The following is a 21,481-nucleotide window of genomic DNA, read 5'->3' as shown; positions in this document are numbered from 1 at the left end:
TTCAACTAAAACAAATAATGAAGGTAACAATATACAATTAAAAGGTCATTTTTATAATATTTAGCTAATTAGAACAAAAAAGTAATATTGGGGCTCAAAAAATTAAGATTGATTAAAAATTTTCAAAAAGTGACAAAATTCTTTAAAAAATGTAGTGCGTCTCATCATTTGAAAGCATCCCCTAACAGGTTATTTATGTAATTAATTTAATTTCTTTTAATGGTGAAAAAAATTTATCAACAAGAAAACTTATCTAATATAACCTTAGTTAAAAGAAAAAAATCAAGTAAAAGGTTAATTATGTTTGCATGTGTAGGTATTGAAGTTTTTAATGTCATTGAGCGCGTCTCAACTTTTGAAAGTCACCGTAAATCAAATATGAAATAAATAAAGTAGCAATAATTATTATATATTATTTGTGATTTCTTTCACAATTTTTTTGTTTTTTAACTTAAATAAATATCCAGAGACTTTGAACTCAAATATCATTGCAGAATCAAAGCATAAGATGTTTAAAAGGTCCCATGTTACTAGGATATATACTTAAGAATCTCAGAGAACTCAAAACGCATGGTGAACAAATCATTGTAAATCAAGAAGGAGTTTTTTTAAATCTCTTTAATACTAAGTAAATAATCTAAGGACTTGATTGTAAAAAGAGTATGGATATATGAAATATATGAACTACAACTATATAAGCAGGTGAATAAATTGAATAAAATTATGACAACATATTTTAATTTAGTTACAATAATTTTTAATTTGGTATCTTTATTTATAGACTAAATTTAGAATACATTTTTTAAATTTAATCCATGTTATGTAGCTGCAGTCTGAAATTTCGGACGATAAAGTATTTGTCCGATTCTTTCGTCGTCGTCCGAAATTTCCATTGATGCTGAAAATCTTCTCTTTCCGCAAAGTTAATCCACTTAAGACATCTTCTGTATTAAAGTTATAAAACGAAAACTAAAGACGCAACAGCATGCGTTAAATCATTATACCTCCTGGCGTATAAATTAAACTGTGCACTCAGCATTTATAAAGGTAACAACTATTTAACGTAATGCTAGTTAGTCACCCAGTATGTAAATAGGCAATCCATGTATTAGAATTCAACCGACTGTGGCTGGTATTCATCTGGAGAAGTCAATTAATACAAATTTAATGTAGTTAGTAGTAACTTTTCATTAACCATTTATTTTGTTTTTAATGATTGAAACGAGGAATCAATATATATTATTGTATTAAATATATGTATATATACATTATCAAATTATATCTTGAAAACAGTTGAACGGAAAAAACTCGCAAGAAGGAGAGAAACATTGGCCCTCCGGTTATGCAAAAACAACCTAACAAAGTATGGCGTCTTGTTTATAATCTGATAACGCTACCTATGCTAAGTCGTATATTGTTCTAAGTGATACTAAGCAACTGGTTAGTGCATAAAAAAAAAGTAAAATTGACTGAAATAATTATTCATATTAGGTTCACATACCATTAGTTAAGTAGAGTTTCCTAACAGCTATGTTAGTACAAAATTCACTACCGTAATTTTCTTTCTTACTAGCTCGTATCGCATTTATATGATTGGTATGTCATGTTTATTCATCTGTGAACCATTCACAAAAAAGCGCAAAGAAATCAAAAATGTTGATTTGAAACTTTCCATTAACAATTTTAAACATATTGTTTACCAGCATACTGAAATCAACATTGCAGAACAGGGTAAGTTTTGATTTTTTTGAATTAATTAAGTCTAAGTTATTTTTTGAGATTTGCATATTTTCGCATGCATATATTTGCATATTTTCGCATGCTTTAAACTATGTATTATTTGCTTTGATTTATATTTAATTAAAATTTAAAAAAATACCAAAAACCAGAAAACTATGTCTGATTCTAACCTGCTCAAATTGTATAATTCTTTTCACAACAAGAAAAAAGTCAGAATTAAAACGTTTTATATTAGAGGCTTTCTAAGTTATGATAATCTGCAAATGCTTTTACTAAATAACCAAAACTAAATAGACATTAGGGTGGGTCACTTTTGAAAAAATTAAAACCAAGATTTGGCTGGGCATTTTTGCTTATGTCTTTGAGCATATGTGAATATTTAGAAAGTCTTTTTTTTTTTAATTTCAAAATTTCACCTTCAATTTTCAGCTTCAGCTGCAAAGTATGCTCTTTATGCATAATCGCAAAAGTTTTTTCCTATTGCCATAATTATTCTTAAAATATTGCCCCCAATATCTACAACTAGACTTTTTAAGCATAGAAGTTAGCCAATTAAATTCAATTTTTTAACTATTAAAGTTTTCATTTTCAATAGTATTTATAGAAATTATCACATTTTTAAAATGCATTATCTACAATTGAAATTGCACCAATGTAAAACTCATTTGCAAATTATTTAGAATTTTTATTAAATGCTTCTGGCTAACATGTTTTTCAATAATAAAACTTATGGTTATAAAACTTATTTTGTGTATACTGAATTTCTAAGAAGCATTAATTAGAAATAGTGAAGCAATAAAAGTATTGTTTTTAGGAATATAATAAATAAATTTTTATCATTTACTATTCAGTCTTCAGTCATCTTTTGTCATATTAAGATGCCTTGTTGACATCACAGTATTAGTAATTAACATGTTTTAAATGGGAACACATTATCAGGCTACATGAAGGTGGTGTTTCATTTTGTGAAATACTCCATAAATTACATTAAAATTTGGTTTTCGTAAAAAGCATTCTACAGCTCACGCTCTTATCGAAATTACAGAAAGTATAAGAGTTGCTCTTGATAATGGAAACTTTGCCTATGGGGTTTTCATTGATTTACAAAAAGCTTTTGACACCGTAGACCATGGCATTCTCCTATCAAAGCTTAACTATTATGGTGTACGCGGCATCCCGTTGCAATGGTTTAAATCATACCTTTTCAATCGTCAACAGTTTGTTACTTTAAATGGCACCTTCTCAGACATCAAAAGCGTTTGCATTGGTATTCCTCAGGGATCCATATTAGGTCCTCTTCTCTTTATTATTTACATCAATGATCTTAATCTTTCTATCAAACATTCAAACATGTATCATTTTGCTGATGATACAAATCTTCAATTAACGACAAACTCCCTCAAAAAACTAAATAAATATATTAATGAGGATATGGCCAGTCTTGTTCAATGGCTCCGAGCAAACAAAATCTCATTGAATACTAAAAAAACAGAAATAGTAATATTTAAAACGCAGTATACTAACTTTTCTAAAAAAACTAACAAGAATCTTCCAAAATACTTGAACTTTAGAATAAATGGCCAAAAGCTACCTTTGTCTAGTTACATAACTTAACTTGGTGTTGTGATAGATGAGAAACTTTCATTTAAAACACATATAAATAACCTTACTCTCAAATTAAACCGTGCCAACGGCATGTTAGCAAAAATTCGACACTACGTTAATTTTGAAACATTACTATCTATATATCACTCAATTTTTGGTTCACATTTACAATATGCATGCCAAGTTTGGGGACAATCTAAAACCGTCCGTCTATCTAAAATCGTTTCGCTTCAAAATAGAGCAATACGAATAATTCATTTCTGTCCAAGAGACTTCCCTACTGACATCCTGTATCTTACATCCAAAGTTCTTCGTTTCTATGATTTAATCCAGTTTCTAAATTGTTCATTTGTCTGGGATCAACAACACGGTCTCCTTCCTTCCATATTTCGTAACTACTTTAACAGTAGGACAACGTGTGGGCATAACCTAAGATCAGTCACTTTTAACAACTTAACCATCCCACAAAAACAGACAACTAAACATGGAATAAATTCCATTATATATCAGTGTATCCTTTCTTGGAACACCCTTCCGTACACCCTAAAAACAGATTTTATCCTTAGATCCAAGAATTTGTTCTTAAAGTCACTCCATCATTTTTATCTAAAAAGTTACGCTTAACTTTATTCTTAACCTCTATAACTTTTTTCTTTATGTTTATGTACATTTTATAATTTCTTATTTGTGTATATGCGTATATATGTATGTATATGTGAATACATTATAACAACTATTTGACCTATATTTTAATTCTTTTAAAAGTCTGTTTTATAAGTGTTACTTATAAATTTTTGTAAAGTTCTATTTTTACTATGTGACTAGTTTATTTCTTATGTTTTTCTCTTATCTTTTCTTTATATTATTTAGGTCATTGCGTTTTATTAGTGAATTACTATTTGCAATGACCTGTGTTTTTTGTAACATCCTTAAGACGAAATATATATATTGATTGATTGATTGATTGATTGATTAAAATGATTCAACTGTTATCAGATGTTCGAATACTTGAATAATTCAACAAACAAAAGTGTTCAGGTGAAGTATGCAAAACTACCTCTAGGGAAGTTTTTTTTGTTGAAAAAAAATATATGGAATTGTTTTACATATGTGACCATTATATCCCATGAGTGGTGGTCTACAGTAGAAAGAAGAATATCTTTAAAGACTCTCTATTGAATGATTCAGATGGGATTTAAGAGTTATAGGCTTTTATTGAGGCTTCCCGTTACTTCCAAAATTGACCTGTAAGATTGAATTTCTGTAAGGAAACACAACAGTTGGATGATCAATAGAAAAATATTATCTTTAGGGACGAATCATGCTTTTATTTATGGTTTCATGATGGCAGAATAAATGTATGACAAAGAGTATCAAAAAGGAATGAAGATACTTGTATTTTAACATGACACACTGCACCTAGTATTGAAATCTGAGCTGCTATTGCATATAATTCTAGGTCACCCCTAGTGTTGTTTCCAGGTACAATAACTGCCACCAGTTATATTGAAAATGTGTTGGAATCTCTAGACTCCTCTTCATACAAAATATTACAAATGGAATATTTCAATAGGACTCCTCTTCATACAAAATACTACAAATGGAATATTTCAATGCCAGACCTCATGGGCAAGGTCAACACTAAGGTTTTTAGACAAAAATAATCTAAATGTTATGCCTTGGTCAACACGTTCTTTAGATTTATCACTAATTGAAAACTTCTGGGATATGATTGGATGCCGCTTATTGAGAAATGCTAATCCAGTAACTACAACAAATGAATTATGGAACCAAGTAATTACTGCCCTATCACATTTATGTCTTTGCTGTTTTCTTTTTCTATAAATTCTAATATTTTCTGCACATTTATCCAAATGTATGAATGTACTTAGTAGTGACAGAGCAATATGGCTTTTTAAAAATTTACTTTTATTATATAAAGCACTTTTTTCCTAACTGGGTTAACTCCATTCAAAAGGATTTTGAGAAAATAGAGAAAAAGTTTTAAATTAATTATCCATCTTTGCAAAAGTTTACACCAAATGAAGACATCTGCTCAACTGTTTTGTAAAAGTGCTTTGTGATTCTCATTAAATCCCATATTTGTAATCAATTTTTTGCTATCACACAGTTTGACATTTTAAACATGACTTTTACAAGGAAGCTCAGCTATTTTTAAAGGTAAAATCTTTACCAGAATATTTATTAATCAATACTTTGATTTGTTTGTTCAGTGTAATTAACATTCGCTTAACTTCAGAAGTTTTATATTTGCCCCAAATATAAAAATAAACTTCTTCATGACCTTGTTTTGATTCAAAACCCTTATGAATAACAATACCAAAAAAATATTGCGACAGTTAATGCGAATGATATGCTTCAGCAATAGGGCTTTTAGGTAGTTCTTGATTCTGCATCAAATCAAAGAATATTGTAACTGTGTCTTCTTTTATCTCATTCAATAGTTGTTAAAACATTTTTGCTTGAAACTTGTGTATCATTAATTCACAAATTAGCGATTTTCTCTTTTGCTGATCTTTTTCAATATGTATTAAGCATTTATATTTAGTACAAAAAGAGCAAATATTCTTTTGAACAGAATCAAAGCCTAAATTGAAGTGAGTAACAAAAACATTTTAATAGAAGAGGCATTTAACTTCTACTGATGGATTTTCTTGTAAAAAAGTCTTATGCATTTTATTAATATTTAGGTTTGACAGCAAATACCAATAATTATTAGAATCGCTTCTTGAATAGTGTCCTGATTTGCATCTGTATTTTGAAATATATTTCTTAATTTTTTCTTTATACTCATTACATTTTGGACTTAGTCATTTTCCACCGCTTCTTTCAGGCATGGTATTATTATGTGATTTAGCATATTTTGTTATATTTGTCACTCTAGTACTTCTGATTTGAAATGTTGAATGGAAATTTTTCGCACAGACTTTTTCTAAGTTGTTACCATTTGATATTTTATTTTATATCAAAAGTTCTTGTTGTTTTAATTTGTTATTACTTCGTCTTCTTTTCAGTTCATAAAATGTCAGTAAAGATGAAATCATTGAATCTTGAGTTGATTTATTTTGATTTGAGTAAAAGTTATCAAATACTGCTTTAATTCTACTGTTTGATAGACTCATAGCTTTACAAAATTTGTCTAAATGTTTACAAGAGATTACCGGTTATTTACCACTTGATGAATTGATGTTACATTTTTTCTTATTTTTCTTCCAATTTTTGGAATTTCTACTCTGTTTTCATCCTTTTCCAGGTTCTGAAACTGTACTCAAATTCTGATTAAAATGAATCACACATTTTAGTAAAATCAATTTATTCACAGATTCATAATAGAAAATATAAAAAATTGTTAAAATACCTTTTTTAAAAAACTGTCTGTTTTCATGTTATTGTCATAAGAAATGCGTCAGAGATTTGATTGGCTTAATAGAGTTGTTGCTCTTTGGCATGAAAGTTAATTTGGATTTAATGTGCTATGGAAAAAAAGTTAAACATACTGTGCAATTTTCTATTGGATTTAAGCATTTTTCAACCAAAATAACAATTCCAATAAAATTGTAGCCTTAAAGTTCATAAGGATCAATGTTTATCTCAGTTTTCAAAATTTTGTGACTTAATGCTGTTTGGAAAAAAATGGTTCATATGACTGTAGAAATCTTAAGTTACCATATTTAAGCCAAAACTCTTTGAGTTGTTCTTTTTTAAGGTAATACTTTTCCTTTTATAGAATTAGTTTTCTGCGGAAAAAGTTTAAACATAGAGGAAAATTCTCTTGAATCTTATGGCATTGAAGATCAGGTCACAATATTTGTACTGAAGAAGTTTCTAAACAATTCAGTACCAGGTATTATTGTTAGTAGAATTTAGCATGTATGTACTACAAACTTTACAGTTTCATATTCAAACATTTGAACTTTTCTACACACAAATTTTTATTTATAAACAACTGTTTTTAAAATAAGTAATCTTTTAAAAATAATAATAAATCATAGACACCCAATTACCTTTGCTTTTGTTCATTATGATATAAACTAATTTTAGGTTAATTTTTGTTAAATAGTCATTATTATTTCATACTATCCGGCATATTATATATTGAGTTACAAATTGTAAAAAACCCTTAAAAATAATGATTGTGACATAATAAATTTCAAATTATTTTATTTATCCTAATAAAGAATCAAACAAATAAATGAAAAAGACAACTGTCCTAGGTGTTAGATAAGAGCTTTTTGATACACAACATTCTTTGTTTTTCCATCTGGTGCTAGAATGAACAAATTTTGAGGCATTCTAAATCAAGAGCATGCCACATACAATTGTCCATGAGAAAAGCATGGGGTTTGCAAACGGGCTCCTACAACTTTCAAAGACTGTCCCTGTGCTTTGTTGATTGACATGACAAATGCAAGATGAACTGGAAACTGAAGGCATCTAAAATCAAATGGCAGATCTGAAGGTATAAGAGGAATTCTGGAAATGAAAGCATCTTCACCTTTGGCACATTCTGTTAAAACTGTTGCTTCAATGATGTTAGGTTCTTGACCAAAAGACGTGTTCCATTGCACAACTTTGGTGGGTCCAAATTTTTGACCAACATTATAGGTGCTCCTACTTTGAGTGAAAGAATATGTTGGAAGTCCTGGAGGGTGGGGGCCCCAAGAAATTGAGAAATTCTGTTGGATAGAGAACTGCTTGAGCTGGATCTGTGACAGTATTCACAGACCTGTAAGTCCTATATTCACCAGGGAGGAGACTTTGAATCATTAGCCTTGATGGTTGCAGCTCTTTTCCTCAGATCAGCCAGCTGACTGTCTCTTTCTGAAGATGTTTCAATGGCTCTTAAATTTTCTTTTCTGATAGCACTTTAAGATAATTATCTTGTAGTTTTTTTTCATTGGCGGCATGATTTTCTTGTAATAAAAAATTTAAAATACCTTTAGTAAAGTAATAAATTTTGATCTGAGATCAAGGAGAAATATTTGTTTTTGAAGAGCTTGCACTTCATGAAATGATATTGACATTGCACTTTCCTTGATAAAAGTTTTTTTTTTAATTGAGATGAAAGTTTCTTATATCTATTGAGATATTGTTTGTATCACTTTGCTTCTAACACTAAAAGGACTTTGCCTGCTATGATGAATAATTATGCGAAGAAATAAAAGAAGATAATTAAAAATTTAATATGAAATATATTTTAATATTTCCGACAGTTAACAGAAATCATTTAAAAAGCATTATTAAAATTCGAATTTGGAATATGAAACACATTTTAACACATCAAAAAGTTGATAAAAATCATTTTAAAAAAACATTATTAAAAATTTGATATGAAAGCACCAAATATCTCTTAAACATTTATTTAAATTTTGTTGAGATTCATTAAATGATATGGATATATTTACCCACAAACCCAACCCAACTGAGCTTTATATTAGAGATAATTATTTTTTATTCTATTTTAAATGAAACTTTTAAAACAAAGTTTTTTTATTTTTAGTTGCAGATGAATTGCAACCAATTTTGGTTGATGAAATCAAACATCTTCTATCAAAAGCAAAAAGTCATTCATGCCGACATAATGTAGGAATCTGCTTTTTTTTTTAAGAAGTTTTTTTTATAAAATCTTAACAAAGTACAAGTTATTACATGTATGTTTGAAATTTTTTCTTTTTTTTTTTTTCTCTTGCTTTTAGAAATTTTACTGCACTTTAGTTCAACATGTGCTCTATTTTCTGAAAGCTATCATTTTAGTATTACTGAATAATACTTGGAAATAATTTTGCTTTATTGTCATAAAATTTGTTTCTATTCTTTTCAAAGACTTTTTGATTCTTTTTTTTTTTTTAATTTCTCCTTATTAAATTAACGTGTTTTTTTCTTTTTTTTCTTAAAAAAAAAAAAATAAATAGTAATAATTACCGTCTTGTGGTATTTGTAATATTTAAATAGATTACAACTTAGGTTTATGATGATTAAATCTGGCAAAATTTCATTAAATAAAACATGCTTGGGATGTAATGCAGTGTAAAGGTATTAAAACTTGGATATAAATGCATGAATTAAATGCAGTTTGTTCTCCATAAGATTTTCATTCAAAATTCACTGCTCTATGTTGTACATACCATAAACATTGTAACGAGGTTTGTTTGGCAGTATTCTTTAAAGGTTTTTGTTTTTCTATAAAAGTTGTAGTCATTGTAGTTCCTTAAAAACTCCTTGTCACTTAATAAAAATTGCAGTTTATTGGTTGGTAATGGTGATAAAAACACTCCTTTTTTAATTCTTTTGCATTCTTTCTGAAATTTCTAAACGTTTAGGAAATGAATATTTGTTTCTTGTAAATATATATTTGTTTATTTATGTTAAAATTAAATTTAAAATTATATCTTTTTGTTTCAGATTCGAAAGTTGTTAATGGACAAAGAAGCTGTCCAAAAAATCATTTCAGAATCTGAGTTCATCAAAGCAGACCACATGACAATGGGTAAGAGAATCTATTTGTATTTTATTTTCAGTCAACTCTACAATTTTTTTCAGATTTTATTATTTTTAGCTTTATTGCAAAACCCAATCATGTTTCTTGCTGTTGTTGATACTGCTGATGCTGTTTGGTAAGTTTTTAATGTCACTGGTGAAATAGTCTAAATTGATATTACCTGACAAAAATTATCCATATTTAACCTACAAAACATAAGTTTGTGTTTTTTTTTTGTGTTGAGCATTTAATTAACATTTTCATAAGTGGTATTTCAAAAATGCTGAAAGTCCTGTAAAAGCAGGTCAATATCCAGTAATACAATTTACATAATGTGTATAAAGTAGTGGCAGTTTTTGCCTCAATAAATTTTGTATTTTAGCATATAATTTTATGATGTTATAAAGATCATATATAATTATATATAATTTTTATATTATAAAGCTATCACATGATTATTGGATATGTAAAAAGAATAGTTTTCAAAATTTCCTCAAGTTTACAGAAATTCATATAAAGTCATATTTTTTATTTTTACAGTATTGCCACAAACTATCAGTTGTTTGGAAATGCTCTCAAATCAGTAATTTACTGGGCACAAGGAACAGAAACAAGAAGATCCCATGATAATGATGAGGAAGATAATGAAGATAGTCTCTATGACTCTGTTAGCATTCTCTTTGTTTTATTTGAATCAAATTTCCACTAACCTTTAATTGATCATTTTTTCATTTTCTTTCTCTTTCTGTGTTAAAATGTTCATAGTCTTTCTATAATATAATCAAATGATAAATGTTATAAAACATTTTAAATTAAAAAAAAGCTCCACCTGATTCTATCTGATTTTCTCTAGTCTGACAACTTTTTCACTATATTTTCAATACACTTTATGAGGAGTTTGAAAGTGCAATAAATACTTCTAACATTGGAAACATTTTCTGATTGCACTCTGTTATTACAAGTTAGACCAATTCATTTATGTCTAAGTTTTGATTTAAAGTTTTGATTTTGTTTTAGTACTTTGTGCAGTCAGACACTTTATCAAATGAAGAAAACCAACAGCAAGAACAACAACAACAGCAACAACAACTGCAACGATCTCAAACCAGCAATCAAACACGTGCACGAATTTCAGCATCAGACCTTGCTAGCGCTCTTTCCTTTGCTTCAGTTAATCAGACAGGTGTTTAACAAGTTCTTTTAATCTATGAAATCACACCTATAGTGAATGGGTCCCTAGAATCACAACTAGAAAAATAAAACCAATTTTTTAATCTTGTTGAGTTATTTCAAAAAAAAATGCTCTAGAAATCTTTTTTTCTTTATTTTATCATGAAAACAATAAAACAAAAGACCTGAATTTTTATCTCCTATGTTTTTATTCTTGATTTTTGATACCTGCTATCATTTATCTTAGATATTTACACATATTTACTCTATGTTAAAAAATCCTGATTTCTGCAATTCATATATTATAGAATTGAAATTGCTACTATATTAAATTTTTTATGCAAGAATAAAAACACTTTTGAATAATCTAAAGAATAATCTAAGTAAAGAAATCTGGCTAAGCAAAATTAGTTGGTATTACAAAAGATGAAAAACTGTGGAGGGTTATGAGTTGTTGCAATCAGTTACAATTAATTATAATACAAATGATGAATATTTCCCTGTTCCAATATGTTGAAGATGTAATAAGCGGCTCCTTAAAGTGAAAAGAGGTTTTTAACATGAGTTTTCTGAATGTTATTGTTTGACTATTGAAGTTGCCACTTTTAATTTAGTGAGGCAGTCAACATTTAGAGTAGAAAAAAGGTTTCTAGACCAGAGTTTGCATAATTTAACCTTCCATCGTCAAGACCAATCAAGATTTGATAAGATGTCAATAGTATGTATACATAGGGATTAAACTCAGTTCTGTGGAATAACTGAGAGGAAAAGTAGTAATACAGAAAAGTTAACTCTAGATCCCAAAGGAACTAAAATTTTGACACAGTTAAAAATAAAGTTGAAACTGTCACTACCAAATGTAATGCAATTTCGATTGAAATTGATAAGATTGAGAAAGACTTTAAAGATTCCAGCTTACATGGCTTTATTTCCTGATTCACAACCTGTAGCAACACAACAGTTTTTTAGTTTAGTTATTGTTTTTAGAGTTCATTTAAATTTATAGTAATGTATAATATCTAATCTGCCTTCTAAGCTTTTTTAAAATAAGTTTGATGAAAATATAAAATTTAGACTAAAATCTTTATAGAATTGTTCCAATTTTTACTGATTTTATTAAATCAGATTTTCAATTGACTTGGAGTCTAGAAATCCACTGGAACAAAAATTAGAAAAAAAATCTTTTAAAAAAGAAAATTAAATGTTCTCATAATAAAATAAGAAAATTGGTTAAATGCTTTCATGAGAAAATAGAAAAAGTCTGATTTTTCATAACTCTCTCAATTGATTTTTTTTTATCTTCTTGAGATAACTAAACAATATAAGTGTTATAAAAGTTGTTTTATATTTGTGAATTGTATAATTAAGTTTATGTTGTTAATGTAACTGTTTTAAAGTGGGACCCCTTCAAGACAGGTATGACAATATTATATATTTTATATTGGTTCTTCTAACTCTATATAATATACTAATTTAGAGTTAGATTAAATGGCAGCTGAGTAAAGTAACTTTTAATAATTTTTTGTGTAATATAAAATTTCTTTTAAATTAAAAATACTAATCTATTAGATAACAAAAGAAAATAATAGAAGAAATTAATAAATAATTTTGTTTCATTAACAAAAGACTTTTTTTAAAAAATGAATTTTTATCTAAAAACTTTGATGTTAATACTAGATATATGAGGTTAAAACGTTTACAGAACAATAGAGAAAGTTCTTGAAAATTTTAGGCTGGAGTCTTGTCACTCATGGTGTATTTATAGGCTATCGCATCGCAACTCTTTAAATCTTAACATCTGTCACAGTTTGAAAATGGCTCAACAACTAACACTATCATGTGACCAATTATTACCTGGTTGCTGATTGAATTTAAATTAGGTCTGAATGCCAATCTATTTCAATATCAGCCTATGAAGCATTTGAGAAGACACTATTGGTTTATACTTAAACATGAATGGTTGCTTAAAAGTTTAATGAAGGTGAATATGAGCTCATAGAGCAATCTGAATGCACTCAAAGAAAATCACTGGTCTCAAAAAAATGTTTATTTAATTGGCTGAATACCAATGGTATTGAAAACTTCAAAATGCTTGTTTGTCCAACTTCAAATGAACACATACACAGCCAAAGTTGGAAAACAAAAAAATGGTTATGCTTTATGTTTGGTAGGAACTTTGCAGCCTAATCCTATAAGAGCTGCTCAATCAAAATAATAACATTAGTTTTGAGGTATAGTTCATAAGTCCTTTAACAATCACAATCTGAAAAAAATTAAATTTGATGATGACTTGTTTCTTTAATGAGTATGCAAGACTACATGGCTAGCTAACAAGTGCTGCTGCTGGGATGTGAAGTTCATTCATCCAATATACTCCATGACCTGGAACCCTCAAATTATTATATTTTTAGTTTACTGCAAAATGCTCTGAACAGCAATTTCGTAAATCCTATAAGAAGTGATAGTGAATAATCTAGACATTGACAGCAGGTGATCAATAGTAATATTTACTATGCTAAAGATTGATTTTATCTAAAGTGTATTAAAAACTCAGCAAGCCTTTCAACCAATCCAATAAAAAATTATGAACTAAGTTTACAATAAATACTAACTTTATAGAAATCCTATTAATTCTACTGGTTGTTTTAAATCTGATTTTTTTGTTTCTTTGATTTGCTAATTACAAAGCTATTAGTTTAAAGCATCACATTTAAAATCTCAATATTTGTCAATTACACAAACTTAAACTTTTGTAAAAAAAAAACAAACAAAAAACAAAAAAAAATTGTTTTAAATTTGAACTCAAGTATATTAAGAAAACTATTAATTTATAACATTTTAAAAGCATTTACTTGTATTAAGCATTTTGAATAAGGGATTGTTCTGGTATTGTTTTCAGGTCAGTCAACAGGTTTAAATGAAGTGCTTAATTCAGAACAGGTATAATTTGCATAATACTTTTGAACTCTACTTGGCGCTATTTAGTTCCAAAATCATAGACATATGGAGATTTATTCTCCAAAATATATGATTTTGCAATTTAACAAAAAAATTTTTCAAATAAGAATATAATTTTATATACTAATATAAGCATGATAATAATCCATTATATTCATTCATGCAAACACTTAAAGAGGGGTTTGTTTATATTACTATATTTTTATAAAAGTTAAAATACATGATTTTAAAATATTTTGGAAAGCAATAACCCTCTTTAAGTGCTTTTGAATCTCTTTTATGCAGCTACATTTTTGACAAAATTGAGAAATTATAAATTTAGATGCCCATTGATGTCTTCAGTAAGCTTGTGGACTTCATGTTGATATGTTGTCAGAATGTTCTTAATCCCAAATGCTACCCAACTAAAATTGTTCAAAATAATTTTATGAATGAGGCAAGATTAAAAAAAAATATATATTTTTTGAATTTTATAATATAGTGCTCACATCATTTTGCTCCATTGAATTAGTGATAAAATGAAAAAAACTGCAATTCTAAAAATGAAAACTCTTCAATCAAATAACAACTCATATTGTGTATACCCAAAAATATGTCATCAGTCATGCTAAAAATATAGACCCATAAATTTGTACTGAGTTTTATGAGAAAATTTTCTGATTATTGAAAATTTGTTTAATAACGCCTAATTAAAATTCTTTTATTTAAAGTTCCTCCTAATAAATTCAGAGGATACTTGTTTATGTTAAAGATTATGTATTATAACAAAGTTTATTAATTTAGTAAATATTAAAAATATTTCTGTAACTCGCTTAGCTTTATTTTATTTTATTTTTGTTTCTGTTTTAAAGTAGAGAGCTAACTATGAAATATTTAATTTGTTTTCAGGTCAGATTAGCATGTGAACAGGTGCAAGCATTGGGAATAACTGATGAGAATTTGATAAGGAGAGCTCTCACTATTAGCGGAGGAAATGTCGAAGCAGCAATTAATCTTATCTTTGAAGAAGTGCTGCAATAGCTCTAAAAGAAGAATTTCTTTAAAAAACCATGTTGCAAACTTATTTACCGTTATTATGAATTTTTTATTACATTTATGGGATATTTATAATTAAGTTATTTACAGTTAAAGCCTCATTGTTGAAAAAGTTTTCAATACAAACCCAAATGTAATTAGGGAAACTTAAATAAATAAAATAAGTCATGGTTCTGAAAATTGAAAGAAATTGCTGAAATAGCAATAGAGACCCCCTGGTTGACTGAATAGGATTGCAGACATTTTCATTAATGATATGTTATTCTTTTTTACAAAAACCATGAATACATTTTTATGCTTAATTGATACATTTTTTTTTTTAAGTTCTTATATTTTCAAAGAAAGTGCTGTTTTTATTGAATAACATTTTCATTAGAAAAGTTTGTATTTAATTTGGTAATCTTTAGTTTGCTTCAGTATTTGTAAAAAACTAGTTTTTTACAAATAATAGTTTTTCAATGTGTGTCAGAAATCTTGTGCAAACATTTTTTTTTTTTCAATCTTGCTTTTTTTTTTAATTTTTTTGCAATCTTTATTTTTAAAGCAGAATTTTATCATAAGTTTCTAAAAAAACTTGAAAGATGATTATTTTTGTTGTGTTTTTATGAACAAAAGTTTAAAAATCATGTGTTATGAAGTTAAATGCAGCCAATGCCAAAAGAAGACTTGGTCTGGTATGATTTTTGTTAAATTTCCTTAAATGTGATTTAACTATTCTAAAGTTCTATAAAATTGTTTTTTTTTTGTTTTTTGTCTAAAAATTATTTGCCTTCTTGTAAATTTTTTTTTTATATCAATTTAAATTTGGGGCAAGAGTTTTTTATAACTCGTTCTAAATTTAATAGTGAATTTCTATTCATTTCTGCAGAAAATATCAACAATAATTCTATAGAGTCCATTAATCATCAGCATTTTGTTTTTCCTTTAGCAACAAATAATATAAGTATCTATATAGTACAATATCCATATCATTCATAAATGAAATTGAATTATTTATATAGTTAGACATACAAAGTTGTAAGATTCCAGAAAAACATTTACCTCAGATACCTTATGTTATTTTGTTTCAACCTTTCAAAATATTACGCATTCAATTAAATTTGTTAAGCTCATTTCTTGAAAATAAATTATTTGCCATTATAAATTTCAAAAAATTAAGTTTATCCTAGTACTTAATTCATTATTATTTGTTGTTAAGTGAAAAGTTTTAGAGCATTTCTTAGAATTTATTGTAATTTAATTTTCATCTCTAAGTAGTATCAGTGATTGAATCCCGCTTTTCACAGAGTTTCCTAAACAATAATTTGTTTATAACGTTTTTTTTTTTTCATTATTTTCTGATGGTCAATAAAAAAAAATAACAAAAAAAAAAAATGTCAGTCAACAAAAAGCACCAACAGCAAATTCAAAATAAATTAAACACAAGTTTTGTATGCAGGTTGTGGCATGCACAAAGACCAAGTAATGTCAAAAATACCTGAAGAAGAACAGTGTATTTGCCCACCAAAAGATAGCAGGTAAGAAAACCACTGTTTGTTTAGTGCTACATAAACCTTTTTGTTTTTACTTTTTTTCAACTGTTATAACTGTTTGAATTTTTTTTTAAACAAATTTACAGCTGTTCTTTTTATTTGACTTGTATTTGTACTTTTAGCTGTTGTTTGTTATGACAATCAATCCCAAAAGTATCATTCTGACTAATTCATTTTTAAGGTATAATTTTTAGTCATATTAGTAACAGATTGTATATACTTTAAAGCTTTTTAGAATTTTGTTATCTTTAAATTGTTGCAATTATAAATGTAGAATTGAATATCTTTTGCAATAATCAATTTCAGTTATAAGAAAGTTTTCAGTTGCTTTTTTACTTTTATGGATATTTATTTCAATTTTATTTAGATACAGATGAAATGGTCTCTACTAAGATTTCATTTTTACACTTAATTTAACTTTTACACTTAGCAATATTTATTTCTGATGGTTCTGTGGTATTTGTCAGAGAAATTAATTTATGGAAATTTTCAGATTTCTCTGTAAAGGATATTTATTTCTGACAGTTCTCTGGTATCTCTATAGTTTTATAATAATTATCAAGCCTAAACATTTCTTGTTTATTTTTTTTTATTTGCTATTCACACATCTTTTTATTATTTGAATGCTGATTTTTTTGTTTACGAAACAAAAATATTTGTAAATATATTTGTAAAGGACTTCTTTTTACTTTCTTGTTTTTTGTTTTGAAAATTTGTTACTTGAGTTTTTATTATGTTTGCCTAACTTCTTATAAGTTTATAAAAGCTATGAAAAATGTTAAAGATGAGTCAGCAATATTAATATCTTTGTCATTGTCATAAAATGTCTCAATTTTGTTTTTTATACAGTTAATTGTGCAGTGCAGTATATAGCTAACTTTGTATATCTATATATGACCATATTTGCAGCATCACACACACCTATTATTGTATTCTGAAAATTGAAAAATTAGAATTCTTTCCAAAACAGTCTAATTCTCTTTTTATTAGACTGTTGAATGTTATATCTTCAGTTGAAGCTTAACTATAATCGTTTAAAAATAATAAGTTGTTTTAATTTTTTAACTTAAAATTTTTCAGAATTTTTTGATTAAATGAATTGATCCTTTTTCAAATATGTTGGCTGTATTTATTTTCACTTGTTATTAAATTTTATTTACTTTTTAAGTATAAACTGAATATTATAAACTGAAGAATGTGTCGTGAAGTAATCTGTGATAAGTGTGAAAAGAAAACTTGGGCTGGTAAATATTTTATGCTACTTTGATTATTGTTAAAATATGTATTTATAAGGTGCCTTTGGAAAACTCTTTCAAGAAGCAGAAGTATTTGAATAATTCCAAGAATTATCTGGAAAATTTAATGTAAATCACAATACCAACCATAAGAAATAATGAGTAGACCTTTAATTTAAATGTATTTTTATAAGGTATTTATTTCCCACCAATCCATCATTTAATGATGTGTTATAAAGTAGCCAAAATATTTTCTAACAAAATTAATATTTAGAACTTGCTCAACATTTTAAAGTTCAAAATACACAGTTTTACCATTATTTTATCAATTATCTGACCAAATATGTATTAAAACTTATTTACATAAATCCAGGTGTTTAGTTATTTGGTTATGTGACCTATACAAGCAGACATCTTGGTTGTAAATATTGCTAAAATTTGTAATTTTTTTTGTTTGCATTGTATATGAACTTGGTGAACACATCAGAAGAATAATAAGTCAGGTAGGTTTTCCTTTTAACACAAATATTTTATTATACAATTTGTTTAACAATTGTGTTTTTGCTTTACCAAATTGGTTATACTTGTGCATAATACTGTTTGTTGTGATGCCAGGGCTGGGTGCCAGGTTGTATGGTCACCTTGTACTTTGGACCAGTGTCTGCTTTGGTCCAGAGTACATGGTCATCATTTAACCAAGTTTAGATTTCATCCCTTTTTAGCAGCTGCTTAAAGCTTGTTTGTTGTGATAAAACCAGTGAAATCTTTTAATTTGCGCATTGTCCTTAATAACTCAACTAATACTGCTGTTCAATGCATTTTTTAATAAAAAATATATTTGGGTTATTTTCAGATACATTACACTGAGGCTGACCCAGAAACAGAACGGTTATGACCATATACAGTACATGTTTAGAAGGTTCTATTTGGTTAATCGGTACAAAAAATGAAACTTTTCAAAGTTCTAAACTTCAGTTATGTGGCAATCTCTTGAAGGTTTTGTTCTACTATCACACTGATAAGAATATGAGTTTGAAGGAGAGTATTGACAAATTTGTTTCACTTTTTTTGCGCAAATAGAAGTGGCTTGAATTCCTATAAAACCCAGAATTCATGTGGTTGAGCATATCCACAAACTGCAATTTCAATGGTAGTTTTTCAAGAAGAATATTAATAAGAACTCAGCAGCAAATCTGTTTAATCATAAGAAATTCTGCAAGAGAGTAAATGATCTTTTTGATACTGCCCATCAGAATGCCATGTCAACCATAATGATTGAAGAGAACTGAATGTTTCTACTTAGGTGGTATAGACGAAGCACTTGCACTCAAAAGTATTCATCAAAAGTAAAGTTAAAAGAAGCAACAACATCAATACTAATGACTCTTGTAACTGCTAGTTCTAGCAATGAGAATTTGTCACAACCTTCAGATGCTGAATTTGAAGTTGGTTCATCCATTTCAAAAAGTTCCAAAGGCACAGACAGCAAAAGGCTTGTGGATATTGTGACTCCTCAAATTGCTGCTGCTCATGGTAGAAAAAGCATTTATAATAGAAATACTACACATACATTTTCTCTGATGGTATCTACAGGACTGCTAAAGCAAGATGTGAAAGAAGTCTATATTAGTGCCAGTGCTATAAGATGAGCCAGCATAAAGCATTGCAAGTTTTTCAGCTTGGGAGTCAAGAAAATATTTCATCTGGCAGTTACACTAATTTTGCATTAGGAAGGTAAGATAATGGATGACCTTACTGGTTCAGAACAAGGCAAAGTTGATGGACTTTTGATTGACTGTTAATTAATGTGGCCTGTTGTCACCATATTTTAGAAATTTTTGTTGAAAAGGTTTTCCGCACTCATAGCTTTTCAAAGTGTCCTAACAGGTAGTTGTTTGGCTACTTCAAAATTTTTAGCTCTGTATTGACCAGAACTCATTTTGTGCAGCAGTTGAAGATAACACTTTAGCAAGTATGATCACTCCTTGGAAGGATGATGTCATCAGGATTTTTTCAGAAATCCACAGTAGTCATCATGAGGTTGAAATTTGTTTCAGTTTCAGCTAAATAAATTTCAACCTCATGATGACTACTGTGAATTTCTTGAACTTATGATAATTTTTATGGGTGGCACACCTGAATGTGGAATATGGTTTTGGTACCTTGTACTATTCCCAGGGCTTGTATATGGTGAGGGCTATTTATTCTATATTGATGTGCTTATTTTACAAGCAATATAAGCCACTAAACCCAGAGGTCAGCTATTGAAAGTTTTGAGGACTTTTCTATTGTAAAAAGAAAGGGCATCACCTGCAAGAAGTAATTCTGTTCATCATTAAAGTATATCTGAAATACTGGTTTAAAAGTCTAGCTGCAAATTGTGCAAGAGGAGCATAGAAAAATTTTTTGCACCAACTAAGTCCTCAGCAGCTGATACCAAGTTATATTTAATGGTCCATAAACAATAGAACTCAAATGGCTATTGAATATTGATTTTGATCTTTTTTTTTTTTGAATATGAATAAAATTTCAGATAAAAGTTTGTCTACAGCTGTCATAGGTGTGTTTTACAGATTCTCTTACTTGCGATCAATAATATTAAAAGTTTTAAAAGCATTGAGCAAGTCCTAAATATTGTAATTTTAAGCTAAATTTTTTTTTACAGTTTCTCTATAACTAGCATCATTTAATGAAGGGTTGGAGAACATTATCCTGACTTTTATTTTTTAGAAGCATTCTTATGTATGTATGTATGTATGTATGTATGTATGTATGTATGTATGTATGTATGTATGTATGTATGTGTGTGTGTGTGTGTATGTATGTATGTATGCATGTATGCATTTATGCACGACACTTAGTTTGATCTTTTTTTTGTACAGGATGTGGCCAGCACAAAGATTCTGTTATGAGCAAAATACCTGAAGGAGAAAAATGCGTTTGTCCCAGAGATATTAAGTGAAGTAAGATTTTTCACCTGTTTTCTAGTTACTTAGTTTTTATTTGAAAAAAAAGCCACTTTGTCTTGATTATGTGTTAGATGGTAGAGTTTGGAGAATACCAGTAATAATTTTTTTTTTTTTTTAAAATTTAGGTCCCATAAAGAATAGAGCACGAGAGTTTATTAACTATTTATTAATTTTTCAACTTTTATCACTTTGAAAAGTTTTTTACTTTTTTTCTCAATGCACTGTATGTTTGCATTTTAAAACACAAAATTTTAACTTGTCCACTTGTATTTTTTATTTTTTATTTTTACTTTGCAATTTTGAATAAATTTAATAAACGATTCTTCTTGTTGTTGCGTGATAAACCACTACCTTACTTAGACTTAACCACTATCTTACATAAACCACTATCTTACTTAGACCTTCGGAAAGTAAAAATCCAAAGTATTGGATTTTTACTTTCCAAAGGTCTAAGTAAGAATCTTGTTAGGAAACCTATTGAAACGGATGGAGGTGAACATGAGAACCCTTTCAGTTGGTGGTTAAAGAGAAACAAGAAATCAGAAAAAATCTGATGTTTTGAAGTTGCAATTTGTGACGTTTCTTTTATTCTTTTTTCTTTTACTCGATTTTTTTGTGAGGATGAATTTGTGTTGCTTTTCTTTTCCATAATCCAGTCTAGTAACTTCTGAGGTTAGCTGTCTAGTAACTTCTGAGGTTAGCTGTAACGTTCCAGAGTATTTACTTGTATTCATATCT

At 28.0% G+C, this 21,481-nt stretch overlaps 1 protein-coding gene across 1 annotated transcript; it reads left to right on the top strand.

Moving 5' to 3' along the window:
* Positions 1 to 939: 939 nt before the first annotated feature.
* On the top strand, positions 940 to 21,063 carry LOC145188294 (ubiquitin-like protein 7). The gene is made up of 17 exons (XM_090085700.1): positions 940 to 1,047; positions 1,294 to 1,363; positions 1,574 to 1,731; positions 7,094 to 7,210; positions 8,867 to 8,949; positions 9,769 to 9,853; positions 9,923 to 9,980; positions 10,385 to 10,511; positions 10,862 to 11,027; positions 13,914 to 13,954; positions 14,861 to 15,681; positions 16,446 to 16,524; positions 16,662 to 16,720; positions 16,907 to 17,254; positions 17,333 to 17,783; positions 20,657 to 20,737; positions 20,869 to 21,063. Exons 3-11 carry the CDS (start codon positions 1,590 to 1,592, stop codon positions 14,990 to 14,992), a joined length of 951 nt encoding a protein of 316 aa, XP_089941826.1. The 5' UTR covers positions 940 to 1,047; positions 1,294 to 1,363; positions 1,574 to 1,589; the 3' UTR covers positions 14,993 to 15,681; positions 16,446 to 16,524; positions 16,662 to 16,720; positions 16,907 to 17,254; positions 17,333 to 17,783; positions 20,657 to 20,737; positions 20,869 to 21,063.
* The last annotated feature ends 418 nt before the right edge of the window (positions 21,064 to 21,481 follow it).

The sequence above is a fragment of the Hydra viridissima genome, unplaced genomic scaffold, assembly GCF_058129835.1.
Source record: "Hydra viridissima isolate aposymbiotic clone 2 unplaced genomic scaffold, HvirCarnegie_v1 scaffold_1, whole genome shotgun sequence".
NCBI lineage: Eukaryota > Metazoa > Cnidaria > Hydrozoa > Anthoathecata > Hydridae > Hydra > Hydra viridissima.
Note: the sequence above shows the minus strand (reverse complement) of the source record. Positions and strands in the feature narration are given on the sequence as shown.

Coding starts and splice junctions, on each gene's coding strand:
- LOC145188294 (XM_090085700.1), top strand. CDS start 1,590: ATGATTGGTATGTCATGTTTATTCATCTGTGAACCATTCACAAAAAAG. Junction 7,211..8,866: donor TCTAAACAATTCAGTACCAG/GTATTATTGTTA, acceptor TTTTATTTTTAG/TTGCAGATGAATTGCAACCA. Junction 9,854..9,922: donor AGCAGACCACATGACAATGG/GTAAGAGAATCT, acceptor TATTATTTTTAG/CTTTATTGCAAAACCCAATC.